Source organism: Myxocyprinus asiaticus, chromosome 25 (assembly GCF_019703515.2).
Source record: "Myxocyprinus asiaticus isolate MX2 ecotype Aquarium Trade chromosome 25, UBuf_Myxa_2, whole genome shotgun sequence".
Classification (NCBI taxonomy): domain Eukaryota; kingdom Metazoa; phylum Chordata; class Actinopteri; order Cypriniformes; family Catostomidae; genus Myxocyprinus; species Myxocyprinus asiaticus.
The window spans coordinates 7,616,115-7,631,545 of NC_059368.1; the positions used below are offsets into that span (position 1 = coordinate 7,616,115).

Here is a 15,431-nt window from a genome sequence, read left to right on the forward strand (position 1 = left end):
AGGTCAAAAGGAAATGACAGTAGAGAAAGGAACTACACAAATAACGAGAATCTTCCAGATGACTTTTTATTTCCTCATTTCAGTACTGGAGTCGTATGGATTACTTTTATGCTACCTTTTTACTTTTTGGACCTTTAGAGTTCTGGCAACCATTCACTTGCATTGTATGGACCTAGAGAGCTGAGAAATTCTTCAAAAAAATGTTGTTTGTGGTTTTCTGTGAAAGAAAAAGTAAGTCATGGAATCTGGGATAATATGAGTCACCCTATGAGTCATCTAAATTATGGGTGAATTTTGATTTTTGGATGAACTATCCCTTAAACATATTATAATCATATAGTAAATAACATAAATGTAAGTAATTTTAGGTTTCATCTCATTACTTTGGTCAATTTCTGAAAGTTTACTTGAATACTTGATATTGCTGTTAAAACAAAGCACTTTTTTTTCTTCATTTGAATTAGCATCTTTGTTCTATTGCTTGTTCTATTGTTTGTTTCTTTGTTTGTTACTTTAGGAAGGCCAGTTTATCTGTCTTGAATAATGACTTAACTTGATGTTTACTCAAATTAGCATTTTCTTTTTGGTATCAAAATTGGTACTGAGAATCGTCAAATTGGTTTTATCTGTAAACAAAATGGACATTACAACTGAAATATAACCAAATTAATCGGAATCGAAAGCTTGTGAATCGAAATCAAGTCGAATTGGGAAATCTGTATGGATACCGAGCCCTAGTAATTTTATTTATGTAGTTCATCTCAACAGTTCTCTGAAACAAGCATCCATTGTGCCGAATCACAAACATTTCATTACAACATAGTTTTCGATATTACTAGCAGTTTTCAAAACTTTTCTGACCAATTTCTGCTTGTAAACTCATTTCTGACCTTTCAGATGTGGACAACAACAACAAGAATTTAAGGTATAAATAAGGTAAAGTTGGTGTACCTTTGGGGATTTTTTCTGAAAGCAAACAAGCACCTGTAAATGCTGAAATTATTTAATGTCCTTATGTAGGGCTGTCACAATTATGAAATTTGGCTGACGATTAATTTTCAAACAAATAATTGCGATTTTGATGATTGTCTGTTTTAGGGCTTTGACGATTAATTGCCATATTAATTATCATATTTCTTAAGGTGCATGTGTACTTCATACACCTTCAGAGGTCATTTTTACATATTTAACTTCAAATATATAAATCAAATAATAAAATAGAGATATATGATTTTTAATATCAAAATATTTATAAATACTTAAAATATGTCTCTTTTTGCTCATCTTTAGTTATGGTCAATTTTACATTTACACTGCTGGTTTTGGAACTAATTTTATATATATATATATATTTTTTTTTTTTATTTTATTATTTTTTTTTTTTAATAAAATATAAATGTTAATATATTTTTGTTATTGAATGCAATAGTAAAATATTTCTGTCCTAATTTCTTCATTTTCACATGTTAATTTAATGCTCTTAATTAAACCCATGAGCCCCTTTTTCTTATAGCAAAACCTTTGAGAGTTTGTATCATCACTTTATCACTCCACAGAAAAAGAGTAAGCGTGTGGCTCCTTCTGTGTGTCACTGCATGTCATTAAAACAGTGTGTACGAACCCGATATGACCACAAACATTTGCCATTACACGATCATTAAATTAAAGTGAAACCAGAGTGCTTTGCGTTCACTCTCAAAGTTTATATTTGTTTGTTTATATTTTTGCGGGAGTCTGGAGCGAGTCTCTGCTGACCACGCACATCAGAGCACTTAAGAAGCACTTCACGTGCTCTTCCGGATAGGAGCTTCTCTGGTTTATGATTGGATTTTGAAGTGCACATTAATCGCAATTGATCATTTAATAATTGCGACAGGCCTATCTTTATGTAAACATTAAAAAAAAAGCCTTTTGAAAGCTATAAAGGCTCAATTTCCCACAATGACCAGTTTTTCGCAGACCAAAGGGGTGTGCCAGGAGAAGAAATGAGTGCATTTGGTTTCATCAGAGTACACCAACACTGGTTCATCTGTACCTCCTCCCTCAGACTTGCAGACAAAGCTGAAAATGCTCTTGTGTTTGAGGGAGGGGTTTGCGGCACATGCGTCTCCGCCCTCATAGGTGAGCTCCACCACCTGGTCCTTATAGACCAGCTTTCTTGTAGCTGTTCCACCACTGATGGCCGTCTGAGCGTTCTTGATGCACACTCCTGCAGCAAAAATAAAACTTGGTATAAAGGGATAGTTCACCCAAAAAAGACAATTCTTTTATCATTTAGTCACCCACATGCCATCCCAGATGTGTATGACTTTCTTCTGCAGAACACAAATTAAGATATTTAGATAAATATTTCAGCTCTGTAGGTACACATACAAGTGAATGGGTGCCAAAATTTTAAAGCTCCAAAATCCACATAAATGGAGCATAAAAGTAATCCATATTACTCCAGTGGTAAAATACATGTGTTCAGACATGATATGATAGGTGTAAGTGAGAAAAAGATCAAGATTTAAATAATATTTTGTCATAAATTCTCCTCCCTGCCCACTAGGAGGCGATCTGCACGAAGGATGTGAATCACCAAAAACAGGAGGAGGAAAATGAGAAAGTGAAAGTGGAAATTGACTGAGCAGGGAGGAGAATTTATAGTTAAAAAAAGGACTTAAATATTGATCTGTTTCTCACCCACACCTATCAAATAGCTTCAAAAAATATGGATTTAACCACCATCTGGCGTCATCTGGAATACTTTAATTTTGCCCTTGTGTGGATTTTGGAGCTTCAAAATTTTGGCACCCATTCACTTGCATTGTATGGACCTACAGAGCTGTGATCTTCTAAAAATCTTTGATTGTGTTCAGCAGAAGAAAGTCTTACACATCTGGGATGGCATGAGGGTGAGTAAATGATGAGAGAATTTAAATTTCTGGGTGAACTAATGCTTTAACAAGGGTCCCTTTGGCTTGCAAGATTAAAGGGATAGTTCACTCAGATCATTTACGCACCTCATGTTCTCACAAACCTGTATGACTTCCATGGAACACAAAAGGATGTTAGGCAGAATGTTATGAACTGTCAGCCTCAGTCACCATTCACTATCAATGCATCTTTTTTCTATAAAATAAATACAGTGTATAGTGACTGAGGCTAACATTGTGACTTACACTTCGTTTTGTGTTCCACAAAAGAATGACCGTCATACGGGTTTGAAACAGCATGAGTCTGAGGTTGCATAATCAAACTTTCAAAAAATGATACACTGAAAAGGTTGATTTATTTCTGTTTCACCTGTTCCTGGGACACATCCAGCGTTGGCTATTTCTCCACACACATTCAGTCTGAACATCTTTCTATGGTCCACTGGATCATAGGCCATATATCCTCCAGCCCGACTGAGGACGTTCAGATCAAAAAGATGACCTGTGGGATGAACAGGGCATCTCAGATCAATTAAAAAAACTCCAAAAATGCCATTACTTTCATTGGACACAATGTATGTGTAATGCTTGGCTGTTATTCAGGAATTACTATGTGCTTGTAACTTTAAGCAACTGTGTGATATCAAACCTTTACATGTGTTAAATTAATGTAATTACAATTAATTAACCTTTACCAATCAAAAGTTTGGACACAGATGCTCATTCTTTAAGAAGTAATAGTCTTTATTATGAAGTCTATATGAGTAAAGCCATTAGAAGTATACAATAACAAAAATGAAAGTATGACAATCATGTAGTGACCAAAAAATGTGAAACAAATCAAAACCCTCTTAGATTTTAGATTCTGCAATGCTAGCCACTCTTTCACTAGATTGCAGCTCTGCAAATTCTGGTAATTTTAGATTTTGTCTACAAAACAAATTGCAAGCATTTAAGCAAAAGCCTTTAGATCAAAAGTTTTTTAAAGCTCTTTAACTTTCGACTGGTTGTGTGCCTACCAGAGCAGACAGGAAGTGTCTAAGATGACTCAGTTGTTCATGGTTTGACTGGTCATGTGTGTTATTGTGTATTAAGGGCGAGTGACTCACCTGTAGCTGGATTTGTAACTTTGCAGTCGCCGTGTTCAGTGCTGTTGAGGGGACAGGCTGCAGAAGTGAACCACACAAAGCTATAGACACAGTTCTCTATCGCCGTGATAAGAGTGGGCTCAGAGTCCTACAGACAGAGAGACGGTGGCATTATTCCCACTGTACACATCAAAACATGTTTGAGTGCTTATGTGTATGAAAGCAGATTTGTGAGGGGAAGTTCACACAAGGAAAAAGGATCATAAAGGGGTCTTATGTGTCACCATACACACATACAGTAGACTAACTGCAAAAAATCCAGAAAAATTTCAATAATTCATGAGAAGACGTGGGCAGCTTTGTTATCTTACAGAGATCATATTTCACACTTCACATTTGAGAAAAGCCAACAAAACTACATCTGGTATGAAACAATTACGTTTTTACATTGAAACCTGTTTGAGTCAAAAGATTAGAGTCTCTAGTTTCATCCAATATGTCATTTTTAAAATTTGAGAGATTTAACTCGAAATGCCATGCTGTTAAACACAATGACCACTGATGTGGAATATAGGGCTATTTTCCCCTTAGAAATCCTGTATTTACTGTGTATTTTCACACTGAGAATCAATGAGATCACCCAAAAGTGGAAAAATGTTGCTTTCAGAGGCTTTATATGGAGTTAGGATGAAAATAAGGTGCAATTTGAAATGTTCTGAGACCAGTGCAAACAGACAGCACTCTGGAGGTTAAGTAATTCACTAAACAGGGAGTCAGAGTGCAAGGGAGCATCCTTTAGCTTTCCTATGCAGCCAAGTGCATTCACACTTAACATCTGAACAAAAGTTCAGTTTCAGGCTGCAGATGATGTTTGGACCACTCAACATGTTTGGCAGACAAGGGACAATGCTAATCAGTACATAGATTCAGAATTTATAATGTACTATTTTATTTTAACATGGTTGGCAGTGATTGGATGATGCTGGCTATTACTTTTAATTATAACTATTTATGCTAATTTCTGATGTAACGTCTCAAAAACATGAAAAACCAACACTCATGACTTTCTATAGCTTGGTATACTTAAAATTTCACAACTTAGTCCTACTGTCCACATTTGTTGCCATCAATTTTTAGAAAAACTATTTGGTCTAGAAAAAAAATAAAATGTTTTTTTTTTTTTTTTGCATGTCTATTAGGTGCTACTAATTACAAAACAAAAAGGGAAATGGAAAATGCACATAGCAGTTACGCTTGGGTCTCAGGAGGTTAATAACCTCAAACTGTTTGCAGACTCCATATCCCCTTTGGGGGCTTTCATTCATTTCATACAAGTCAATAGTTTTCTAGTGTATCGCGGTTGCTGGTTTGGCTCTATATGCGCTGGTCGTGGTTTTCAGTGAGATTTTTGTTCACAAGTGTAGAGCGTAAAGAAACATATAGATGATCACACACCACTTTATCAGGGTCGCAGCTGAAGCGGATGATGGTACTTCTGTTTCTCTTGCCATCAAGACAGGCCTGTCCATTTGTGTACTTCAGGATCAGGATGTTTTTATCCCACTTTGGACCGGTCTCTGCCTCCCCCAGACTCACATACTCATCTCCATCCTTCAAACAAGCAGCAGCGCTGGATGGGCAGCTCCACAAACCTGAGACAAATTGAACACCAGCTACAATATTGCCACCAACAAAACTGCAATGCAGCAATGATAATGAAAACTTTGGTGCAAAAAGCCTTGAAATGAAAAAAAAAAAAAAAAAAAAAAAAAACCTATCGGCAACTATCGCATAGATTTGACTTTATTCTGTTCATTTTTCATGAATAAAATGTGCTATGTATTTGTGTAGATACGCAAGAGAAGAACACATACCGCCATTCAACTATCATACAATTTCAAAGCTACCACCCACCGGTTTGAGGCACCAGAGACTTGCAGACATTAATGTAGTACCGCTGGTTCTGATTGGCTGTTTCTGGCACGACCATCCAATTCGATTTGTGCAAGGCTAATGAGGAAAGATCATAGGAGTGGCCATTTCCGTCACTGCCAGAAAAGAAGGATTTCAATAATAAAATTTAGATACACTCAAGATGTAGAAAAGCATGTATTGTGTGTATGAGTGAACTAATCAGCGGAAGGGTTTGTGCTCACTTGTAGGAACAGGTTGTGGTTTTGAACGAAGGGCAAGCCAAAACTGTGTGCCATTCAAACAGATACGTGCAGTCGGCGGTCTCCTGAATAAATTCTGGCTTACCCTGATGAACAATATATGAGATAAATGAATCCAGGAAACTAATTAACCTATTCTAGTTTCTCATTCATAGGCAGAAATGAACTCACAGGATTCTTGCTGTGGTCACAGGAGAAGAGAATGGCCGTGGATCGCTCATAGATCTTGTGACAGGTTTCTCCGTGTGTGTAGTTGATCATGATAATCCCGTCATCAAACGTGAGGTTTTGATTGGCTATCCCTGCAATGGATCATAGGAAAGATATAAACTTAAAACATCACCACTGTTGGCTAGTCTTAGCCTCTGATACATATTGCACACACAAAACTGGAAAACACTTTCTTAATCTAGCAAGCTCTAATCGATTGGCTGACTTTATGCAACTTTCGGTTGTAATGGCACGTCAGGTTTTTTTTTTTTTTTTTTTGTCTGCCTGGAAACAAAGTCATGATTACAAGGTACCAGGTTGATACAAGCATTTTAAGGAAGAAATAATCACAGTATTTGCTCAAGTTTGTCAGGATTGTTGCTGATGTATGTGATTTTGGCGCCACCGAACAGAATTGCAAAAGTAAATAATGTTTTTAAAAACGCTTTTTGAATACGCCCCTTATCTGCTGTTGTTCAAACAGTCAGATAGTCCTGCCCCCAACTCACATCATTGGTTAAGTAATGTTGTTGGGTTGGGTCTAAGCAGGTCGTTCTAAACAAAAACAGGAATTTTTATAACGCTACATAGATGCGGTGTTTACAGTTTTTGAGAAAATTAACCAATGAATGGCTTACTTATATTATATATAGTCTCTGCATATTAAGCGGAGACAGAAGAAAGTATTTTAACACATAAAAAGTTAAGGTACATTCCGGGTTCAAGATGTTTAAGTTAAGCTCAATCGACAGCATTTGTGGCATAATATTGCTTACAACAAAAATTAATCATCCTACAATGATCTACAGCATATTGCAATATAAACAATTAAAAGTAAACATTGTCATATTTCATCAACTCTATACCATCATCATTAACAGATGATCATTAGTGATCGCTTGCCATAAATTTCCAACATGACCTAATGATTGTGAAATGCTCTGCAACAGCTGAAAACACTCACAAGCCCCCGCGTGCTTGGAGAAAATACAACAGTGCCATGTTTTCACTCTGAAGGACGCAGCGCATGCACTTATTTAATTAAATCGTATTCTTTTGAAGATTGATAATCACATCAGGTCATATCAGACCTCTTTAAATAAAAATTAAGTCTTTTTATGACCTTAAATTTTGGAAAACCGAATTCAAGGCATTTTAAGGATCCGCGGGAACCCTGCTGTAGCATTTGCTTTATGACTGTTCGCAGTGCCATTAACTTAAATATTATTTTCATGGTGGTCTATTATTGTGGTATAATCTTTTTCAGATAAAACCACCTCTAAATGGCTCATATAAAACAGAATGAATTGTGTTTGGTTGCTTTACATGCAAGTCAGATGGTCTCTTCCCAGTGGCGGCTCGTCAGAAGAAGCTGAGCCTCCACAAATATGTATAAAAAAATAACGCAACAACAAAATTGAAAAAATTAACAGCTGTTTTAATCAATTTACCTACTATGTATTTTTTAATTTTTCTTTCATGCATGGTAGCCAGGTGAGTTTAAATTACTGTTTGAATCGGTATGAATGTCAGAGCAGGCTGACGGCATAAAGCCTCCTGTCATTAGTCAACTGACAAATCAAAATGGATATTCAAATGACGCAACGTCATCTGGTTCAGTTCAAACAGCATCCAAAAAAGGCCAAACAGAGGCAAAGTGAAATTCTGCATTCTTAACCAATCATTATCAGAAGTAACCGTTTCTAGCTTTCAGTCTCACGTTTCTGCTTAATCAAGACTACTTGTGGTTAATGCGACAGGTGAAGAGAAACTTTCAAAATATGCCAAAATATCAATGGAATAAAAATTATTGGAAGATCTAAAAACATGTGAAGGACTGAATGACAGGATCATATTTAAATCTGAAGCAATGAAGCAGTGGAGGATGGAGTTAATCTACACATACTGTATAAGGTGAGTAGATGTTACTACATAGAATGGGGCCCTCCAATCATTTCTAAATTGATCGTAGTCTGTAACTGGCGCTGTGTCATTTGTTCCTTTGGTTTGTTGTATTGACAAGTGTTGAGCTGGTGATCGGAAAGATTATAACACAACAACAGTTATCAAGACTATTTAAATAAATTAGAGAGAGATCTTTTGGGAACGGGAGCATAATTACCAGCAAAAAAACATGTAATAAAACCAACTGCAATCTTTTACTGGTTTTATCTTACAATACTGATTTATATTAGGGCTGCAACAAACGATTATTTTAATAATCGATTAATCTTCGATTATTTCTATGATTAATCGATTAATCGGATAAAATGGAATTTTATTTCCTGTATTTTATTAAAATATAATTTTTCAAAAAACAAATGATAAAGGGCGTAAGGATTTGGTTTGATTTATATTACTGAATTCACGATTCTATACTCTCACAAAACTTTGAACAAAGCCTGAATCATCAAAAGGTTAAGTTTGAATGTATTATTATTATTATTATTAATACTTAAAGGACATATGCGAAACTTTTACTTGTAAAACTTAACAAAAAAATGCTCATGGTTAAAGAGTAAAATTATCCATAGGGCATGGAGTGAGACAAAAAAGAAAAAAGAAAATCAGCCCAGCAGAAGGCAACAGTGACAGGAGAATAGAAATATTAATAATTCTGCCCAACTGAAAAATACATAATTATGTTAGACACATATGCTTGTACACTGTCACTGATTACATACATTTAAGTATTTTAATATTATAGTTTTAATTGTGTATGTTTATCCATTATAATAATGTTTGCAATAGTATACATTTACTAGTGAAATCAGACATTACATGTGGCGTTATCGGGAAGACTTTCAAATATCAGGACCCTTAGCATTATTAGAGCCCGAGCACCGATGGTGTGGCAAAATGGCTCGATAGCGCCACCTAAAAACTTTCAACCTACACGTACGCAAATCGGTACACATGTGTAACATGCCAATACCTACAAAAATGTCTCTTGGAGACATGCCCTAAACTCAACAGGAAGTCAGCCATTTTGATTTTCTCTTCAATTTTTGCTCAGTTTTTGTCATTTCCAGGCCTTGTACTTTAATGAACTCCTAGAGATTTCATTAGATCTACTTCATATTTGGTTATTTTAGTCTAAAGGCCTTGGCGATGCTAAATTGAGAAGCTTTTGAGTTTTCACTGCACGGCGTGGCCGTGACGGTCTGACAAATTTCGATGTTTCGCCATGAAACAGTGAAGTTGTTGTAACTCATACATACAATGTCCAATCTGCCCCAAACTTCACATGTTTGATAATAGTCCCGGCCTGAATACATCTACGTGCCAATATTCAGTTATAGTCATAGCGCCACCTACTGGCAACAGCCAATTCCAGGTCTTGTACTTTAACAAACTCCTCCCAGAGATTTAATCAGATCAACATTATATTTAGTCAGTCTTAATCTAAATGCCTTGGTGATGTTAAATTGCGAAGCTTTTGAGTTTTCGTTGAAGGGCGTGCCCGTGGCAGCCTGACAAAGTTCGGTATGAAACGAGTCACATTTTTTAGGCCTAAACATGCTCGAAAACTCATGAAACTCTGCACACATCTCAAAAGTGGGGAAAATTTACATCTGATACTGGTTTTAGAATTAATTGTGGCAAAATGGCTCGATAGTGCCACCTACAAAATTTCAACGAAGCAGCCCTCATGCCACGTTTCACCTACACATAAGAACATCGGCAGGCATATGTAACATATCAACATGTACAAAAAAGTCTCTTAGAACCATATCCTAAACCCAACAGGAAGTCAGCCATTGTGATTTTTCTCTTCAATTTTTGCTCAGTTTTTGCCATTTCCAGGCCTCGTACTTTAACAAACTCCTCCTAGAGATTAAATCAGATCAACATCATATTCGGTCTGTCTAATCTACCTTGGCGAAGCTAAATTGCGAAGCTTTTGAGTTTTCTTTGAAGAGCGTGTCCGTGGCGGCCTGACAAAGTTCGATGTTTCGCCATGAAACAGGAAGTTGTTGTAACTCAAACATAAAATGTCCAATCTGCTCCAAACTTTACATATTTTATAAGAGTCCCGGCCTGAACACTTCTATATGCCAATATTCATTTATAGTCATAGCGCCACCTACTGGCAACAGGAAATGACATGTTTTACACTATGATACACTCTTAACAACATTTAAGTGCTAAAAAATGCTAAAAAGAATTGGAGTGACATTCTCCTTGCACAGCAGCCCCAACATGCACCAGGGTGCGAGGGCCCGTTCATCGCTGCTTGCAGCTTTAATTATACATTATATTCAGAATTATACACAGTTTAATATAGTACAATTATCTGTAAACCCTGTGCAAATTCACTCTCACACTGAAAAGACTCATCCCAGTGCTCACTGTATTACATGTGCTTACATAAGCAGGAGAAAACACTTTAAAAAGAGGCACACCTTGACTGCTGAGACCCAAGTCTGATATCCGTGAAAGCTGCACAATTGATTACAATCGTGGTATGATGCTGGACAGTTTAATAAAAATGATTGCGCTCCCTTTCTCCATTGCGATCAGTTTGATTGATGCGGATGCGCGTGCTCGATTGCTCAGAGTTTAACGGAGACTCGTTTGTGGTAAGAACAAACAGTTTTGCGGAATACGCAGCTGATTTTGAATTCATAACATGTTTACATGATAAAACATAGAAAACAGCAGTAAAATGTAAGTGATGAGCTGGAGAGAAACAACTCTTGCGCATCAAACAGCACAAACACTCTGTCAATGCACCTGACACAGCAACCGCTCCACATTAAACTGTATGCTTATTATCATCTTCTTTGAAGTGTTTATAAAGTGCTCTTGTGCGCTGGACAACTTGGGTCATGTTTTTTTCCGCTTCAACTCGTCTCCGTTTTTTTTCAAATGAGTTTCATAAAGCAACATATTTTTCACTTGGCTGTGAAGTGACATCACTGACGGGGCTTCTCCGTGCTTACCGCAAATATCCAACTAAACGATAATAAAAATCATTGTCGATGATTTCCATTATCAATAATTATCGAATTTATCGATTAGTTGTTGCAGCCCTAATTTATATATTTGCCTCTCTGGAAAATTCAGTCACAGATAGCCACTGCCTCTTCCGGTCTATGTATCTGGTTCTTTGCCAGAATAAGCTGCAATGTGCACCAGCCCTTATTCCATGTAGTCAAAGATCTAGTGTGCAAAACTACTACTAATGAGACGATTTATATAATGTGTCTGGGCATTCAATTTAATTCATCTTTAATACTCTACAAAATAATTAAACTCACCTGCAATCCTGTGACTTTGGTCCTCTACCTGACAGGAGGAAACCAGTTTGCTGGGACCGTGAGGGCAGACTGAAGTTGTAATTGGTCCGCACACTGCAAAGTGATACTCATAATGCAAACCCTTCACTTCATAGTCCTTTCCAGACAATGGGGAAAGATTATACTCATAGCCACTCTTGGGATCCTTGACTTTACAATTTTCACCTGTGAGGGACAGGAGTTATACTGAATAAGAGACAAAGAGGAAGTCTTGTTCCATGGTCCTGTGATCTGATTGACTGTTAGTCCTACCCTGCACTCTTTTGATTGGACAGGCTTCTGAGGTTCTCCAGATGAAAACGTATTCACAGCCGTCTTTGCGATCAAACATGGGTGCACCCTTTTAACAAAGGAAAGAAAAAAAGAGTTTTAAAAAGTGATGCAATATGATGCACCTCCATTGCACATGAATTTGCATTTAAAAGGCTAGTTTACTCAAAACATCATCATTTATTTAAACCTCTGCTGTTCCAAACCAGTATCACTTTCTTTCTTCAGTGAAACACATCGGGAGAAGTTTAGCGGTCCATGCGGCTTCTTTACACACAATGAAAGCATACAGTGACCACAAACTGTCAAGCTCCTAAAAGTACCACATAAATTACCATAAAAGTTGTCCTTACGACCCATGCTCTTTATTCAACGCCTTTTGGAGACATACAATAGCTTTGTGTGGGGAACACACCAATATATAAGTTGCCATTCGCAACTGAATATCTTAAGAAAACTTGTAATATGTTGCATGGGTTGTATGGACTACTTTTCTGGTGGTACTCTTTGGAGCTTGACAGCCACTGGTTGCTGTATGCTTTCACTGTATAGAAAAAAACTGGCTGAAGATTACTAAAAACAAAAATCTGCAAAATATCTACTTTATTTTCCATGGAAAGAAATAAAGAAAGGAAGTGATATGGGTTTGAAATCAGTTTGTAATTGAAGAAATGACAGAAATTTCCTTTTTTGTGCAGACTATTCCTTTAAGAGAGACACTGTACACTTGCTTACAGGACTGTCGTCACACTGGAAGATGATTCGGGTGGAGTAATGCCCTGTGCCACACTTGTCCCCATTCAGATATACAATACTGATTGAGCCATCCGCCGCGGTCTGCAGACTAGACTGCACGTATCCCAGGTTCAGCCCTCTGCCACTGATCTGGCCACATGCTCCTATGGCACCAGCTGTCGACAACACAAATCTAATAGTGAGTAGTCATTCAGCAGACACTTCTATCCAAAGCAGCTTAACCTTCCTATTGTCTTAGGGTCATTTTTGACCCGGGACAGATAAAGAATACTTTGTAAAGTGCTTGGTACTCAAACCAAACATTGGCTATGTTTCCATCAACGTTTTTTATGGGCATTTTGGGACATCGCATAAAAATTGCTGGATAGAAACACCAAGATGCGAATAAAATCTCTAAAATGTGCATAAAAAATGTATCCGCTCAATTGAGGTGGATAAATGTTTTATTCGATATGAAAAAATGTGCATAAACTATGATAGAAACACATTTACAGAATAAACCATTGAATTTAGTAGGAATACAAGATGCGCATCAAAAAAGTAATGTGACAGATTAACTCGTTCATAACTGGACTAACCAGCAGACCAATAATTGCATCTGAAATGTTGCTCTGATCACCCTGAAATAACAGTGTCTAGAAAATCCAAAGCCTGCAAAGAGTTTGCTAAGCAAATAAGTCGAGTACAAACTTGAACTGTGCAGAAGAGCACTTTTGAATAGGGCTGCAACTAACAATTATTTTGATAATTGATAAATCTAACGATTATTAGAATGATTATTCGACTATTCGGGGATTATTGCGACGATTAATCATTAGCTCTTAACCGATTATTCAGCTTGTGCCCCGACATAAAAGCTTGTATTAAACGTGCTTACTAACAATAAAGAGGACAAAATCATCTTTTAAAAATACCTCTAAATGACATTCACTGAATTAAAGGGAAAAAAAATACTTTTTATTAAGTTTAATTCAGCAAAGAAATTCACTGCAAAAAATCCTCTTGTTATCAAGTGTTTTTGTCTTGTTTTCCATTTAAAATTGTCTAAAATTCCTTAAAACAAGATACATTTACTTGAGAAGTAATATATAAGATATTTAGACTTGCTTTAAGAGAATATATCTTAAATATAAGTGTATTTTGTATATAAGTGCATTTTTTCACTTGGTTATACTTCTGCAAAAGACAAAATATTTTGTATATATTCAAGATCTATTCTCTAAAAGCAAGTCTAAATATCTTATATGCTGCTTCTCAGGTGAATGCATCTTTTTTTTTTAAAGGATTTTTAGATGTTTTAAAATATTTGTATTTTTAATATTATATTCAACATTCTCAGATAACAATTTTTTCTTCTGCAGTATAGCTGCTAAAGAAAATGTAAGCTGTTTTAAAGGAGTTTTATATATTTATATTGGAAAACAAAAACAAATCAAAAACTTATTTTGTTGCAGTGTATAATGGGACGAAGACTCTAAAAAAAGCTGCGTATTGCCAGTTTTCTTCACGAAAAGAAATGCACAGTGACATATTATGATTCAATAAGTCGCCATCACGTTATAATCTAGCTGCATTAAGCGTGCGCGCTCGAGGGACGCGTGTCCCCACAACAGAGTGTGCATCAGCCGGGTGCAGTTTCAATCTCTGCCCCTTAGATCGGGACATTCGTGCAACTCATAGAAGCGCTGACTACACAGAGATATGTCAGTTTCGGAGTTTGTAGTTATTTACATGATCTGCTTCCATATTATTTGAACTTTAATAAAGCTATAATGCATTAAATATAACTGCATTTAAGATGTAATGATGGGGTGTTTCCTTTAAAGAGCTCCGGCTCCGCTTATTCCACAACGAGAGTGCTTCTGTATTTACTTATTTGGTATTTTTGCATTATAATTCCTTCATACTTTGCATTCTACATCACCTGAAGCTCTCTGGAAAGTTTAGAGTGCATCTGGACTGTGAGATGTGTAATTTTTTCTCTCCTCAGTCAGGCATGAACTGCAGTTCTGCTCTCGTGCGTCATCAGAGTTTAATGTGATCTCATGTTATGTTAAATGAGATCAAATGACTATTCGACAAACGAACATTTTTGTTGCATTTTTTTTATTGTCTACGTTGTCGATAAAGTTTATTAATCGTTTCAGCCCTACTTTTGAAAAATATCTTTTAGATCCACACAGTAAACTCATAAGGGTGGATGAACGCACACACATTGTGCTCCCAGAACTGTGTGACGTGCTGTCTCTGCCAGACATGAGACAAAGTTCTTTACAGTGTTTTATCAGTGTGCTCTAAACCATGAGTTTATTATTAATACAAGATTCACAGTGGCTAAAGTTTATCCAGAAGTGACGATTTTGTTCTTTTGAACACATGGGATGGAAACACGGATTTACTCGCACATTGTTTTTGTGATATTATTGTTTTTCGCATAAATCGGATTTGCAACTTGGATGGAAATATAGCTACTGTTACTTTGTCAAGACCATCAAAACAAACAAAATAAAAAACATGTCCGTAGTCACTAACCAGGGCAGCCCTGGACGTGAGGCAGCGGTTTGCACACGTTGATGTAAAACTTCTGAGACTGGGCCTGATCCGAGGTGTCCAGAGGAACGTAGTATTTACCGTCCAGGCTGAGGTCACCCAAGTCATACTCTCTACCTTGTAAATCTGGAAATACAAGACAAGTCATTAGGTATCAACCAT

At 36.6% G+C, this 15,431-nt stretch overlaps 1 protein-coding gene across 1 annotated transcript in view; it reads right to left on the minus strand.

The window, feature by feature from the left end:
- Positions 1 to 15,431, minus strand: part of LOC127415590 (cation-independent mannose-6-phosphate receptor-like) — a 68,353-nt gene that overhangs the window by 15,707 nt on the left and 37,215 nt on the right. Inside the window, exons 21-31 of the mRNA XM_051654360.1 lie at positions 15,252 to 15,395; positions 12,699 to 12,874; positions 11,946 to 12,033; positions 11,655 to 11,858; positions 6,352 to 6,482; positions 6,163 to 6,266; positions 5,921 to 6,054; positions 5,462 to 5,658; positions 4,028 to 4,154; positions 3,289 to 3,420; positions 1,947 to 2,209 (exon numbers count right to left, since the gene is read on the minus strand). Coding sequence (XP_051510320.1) covers positions 1,947 to 2,209; positions 3,289 to 3,420; positions 4,028 to 4,154; positions 5,462 to 5,658; positions 5,921 to 6,054; positions 6,163 to 6,266; positions 6,352 to 6,482; positions 11,655 to 11,858; positions 11,946 to 12,033; positions 12,699 to 12,874; positions 15,252 to 15,395 — 1,700 coding nt within the window. The remainder of the gene's footprint in view (positions 1 to 1,946; positions 2,210 to 3,288; positions 3,421 to 4,027; positions 4,155 to 5,461; positions 5,659 to 5,920; positions 6,055 to 6,162; positions 6,267 to 6,351; positions 6,483 to 11,654; positions 11,859 to 11,945; positions 12,034 to 12,698; positions 12,875 to 15,251; positions 15,396 to 15,431) is intronic.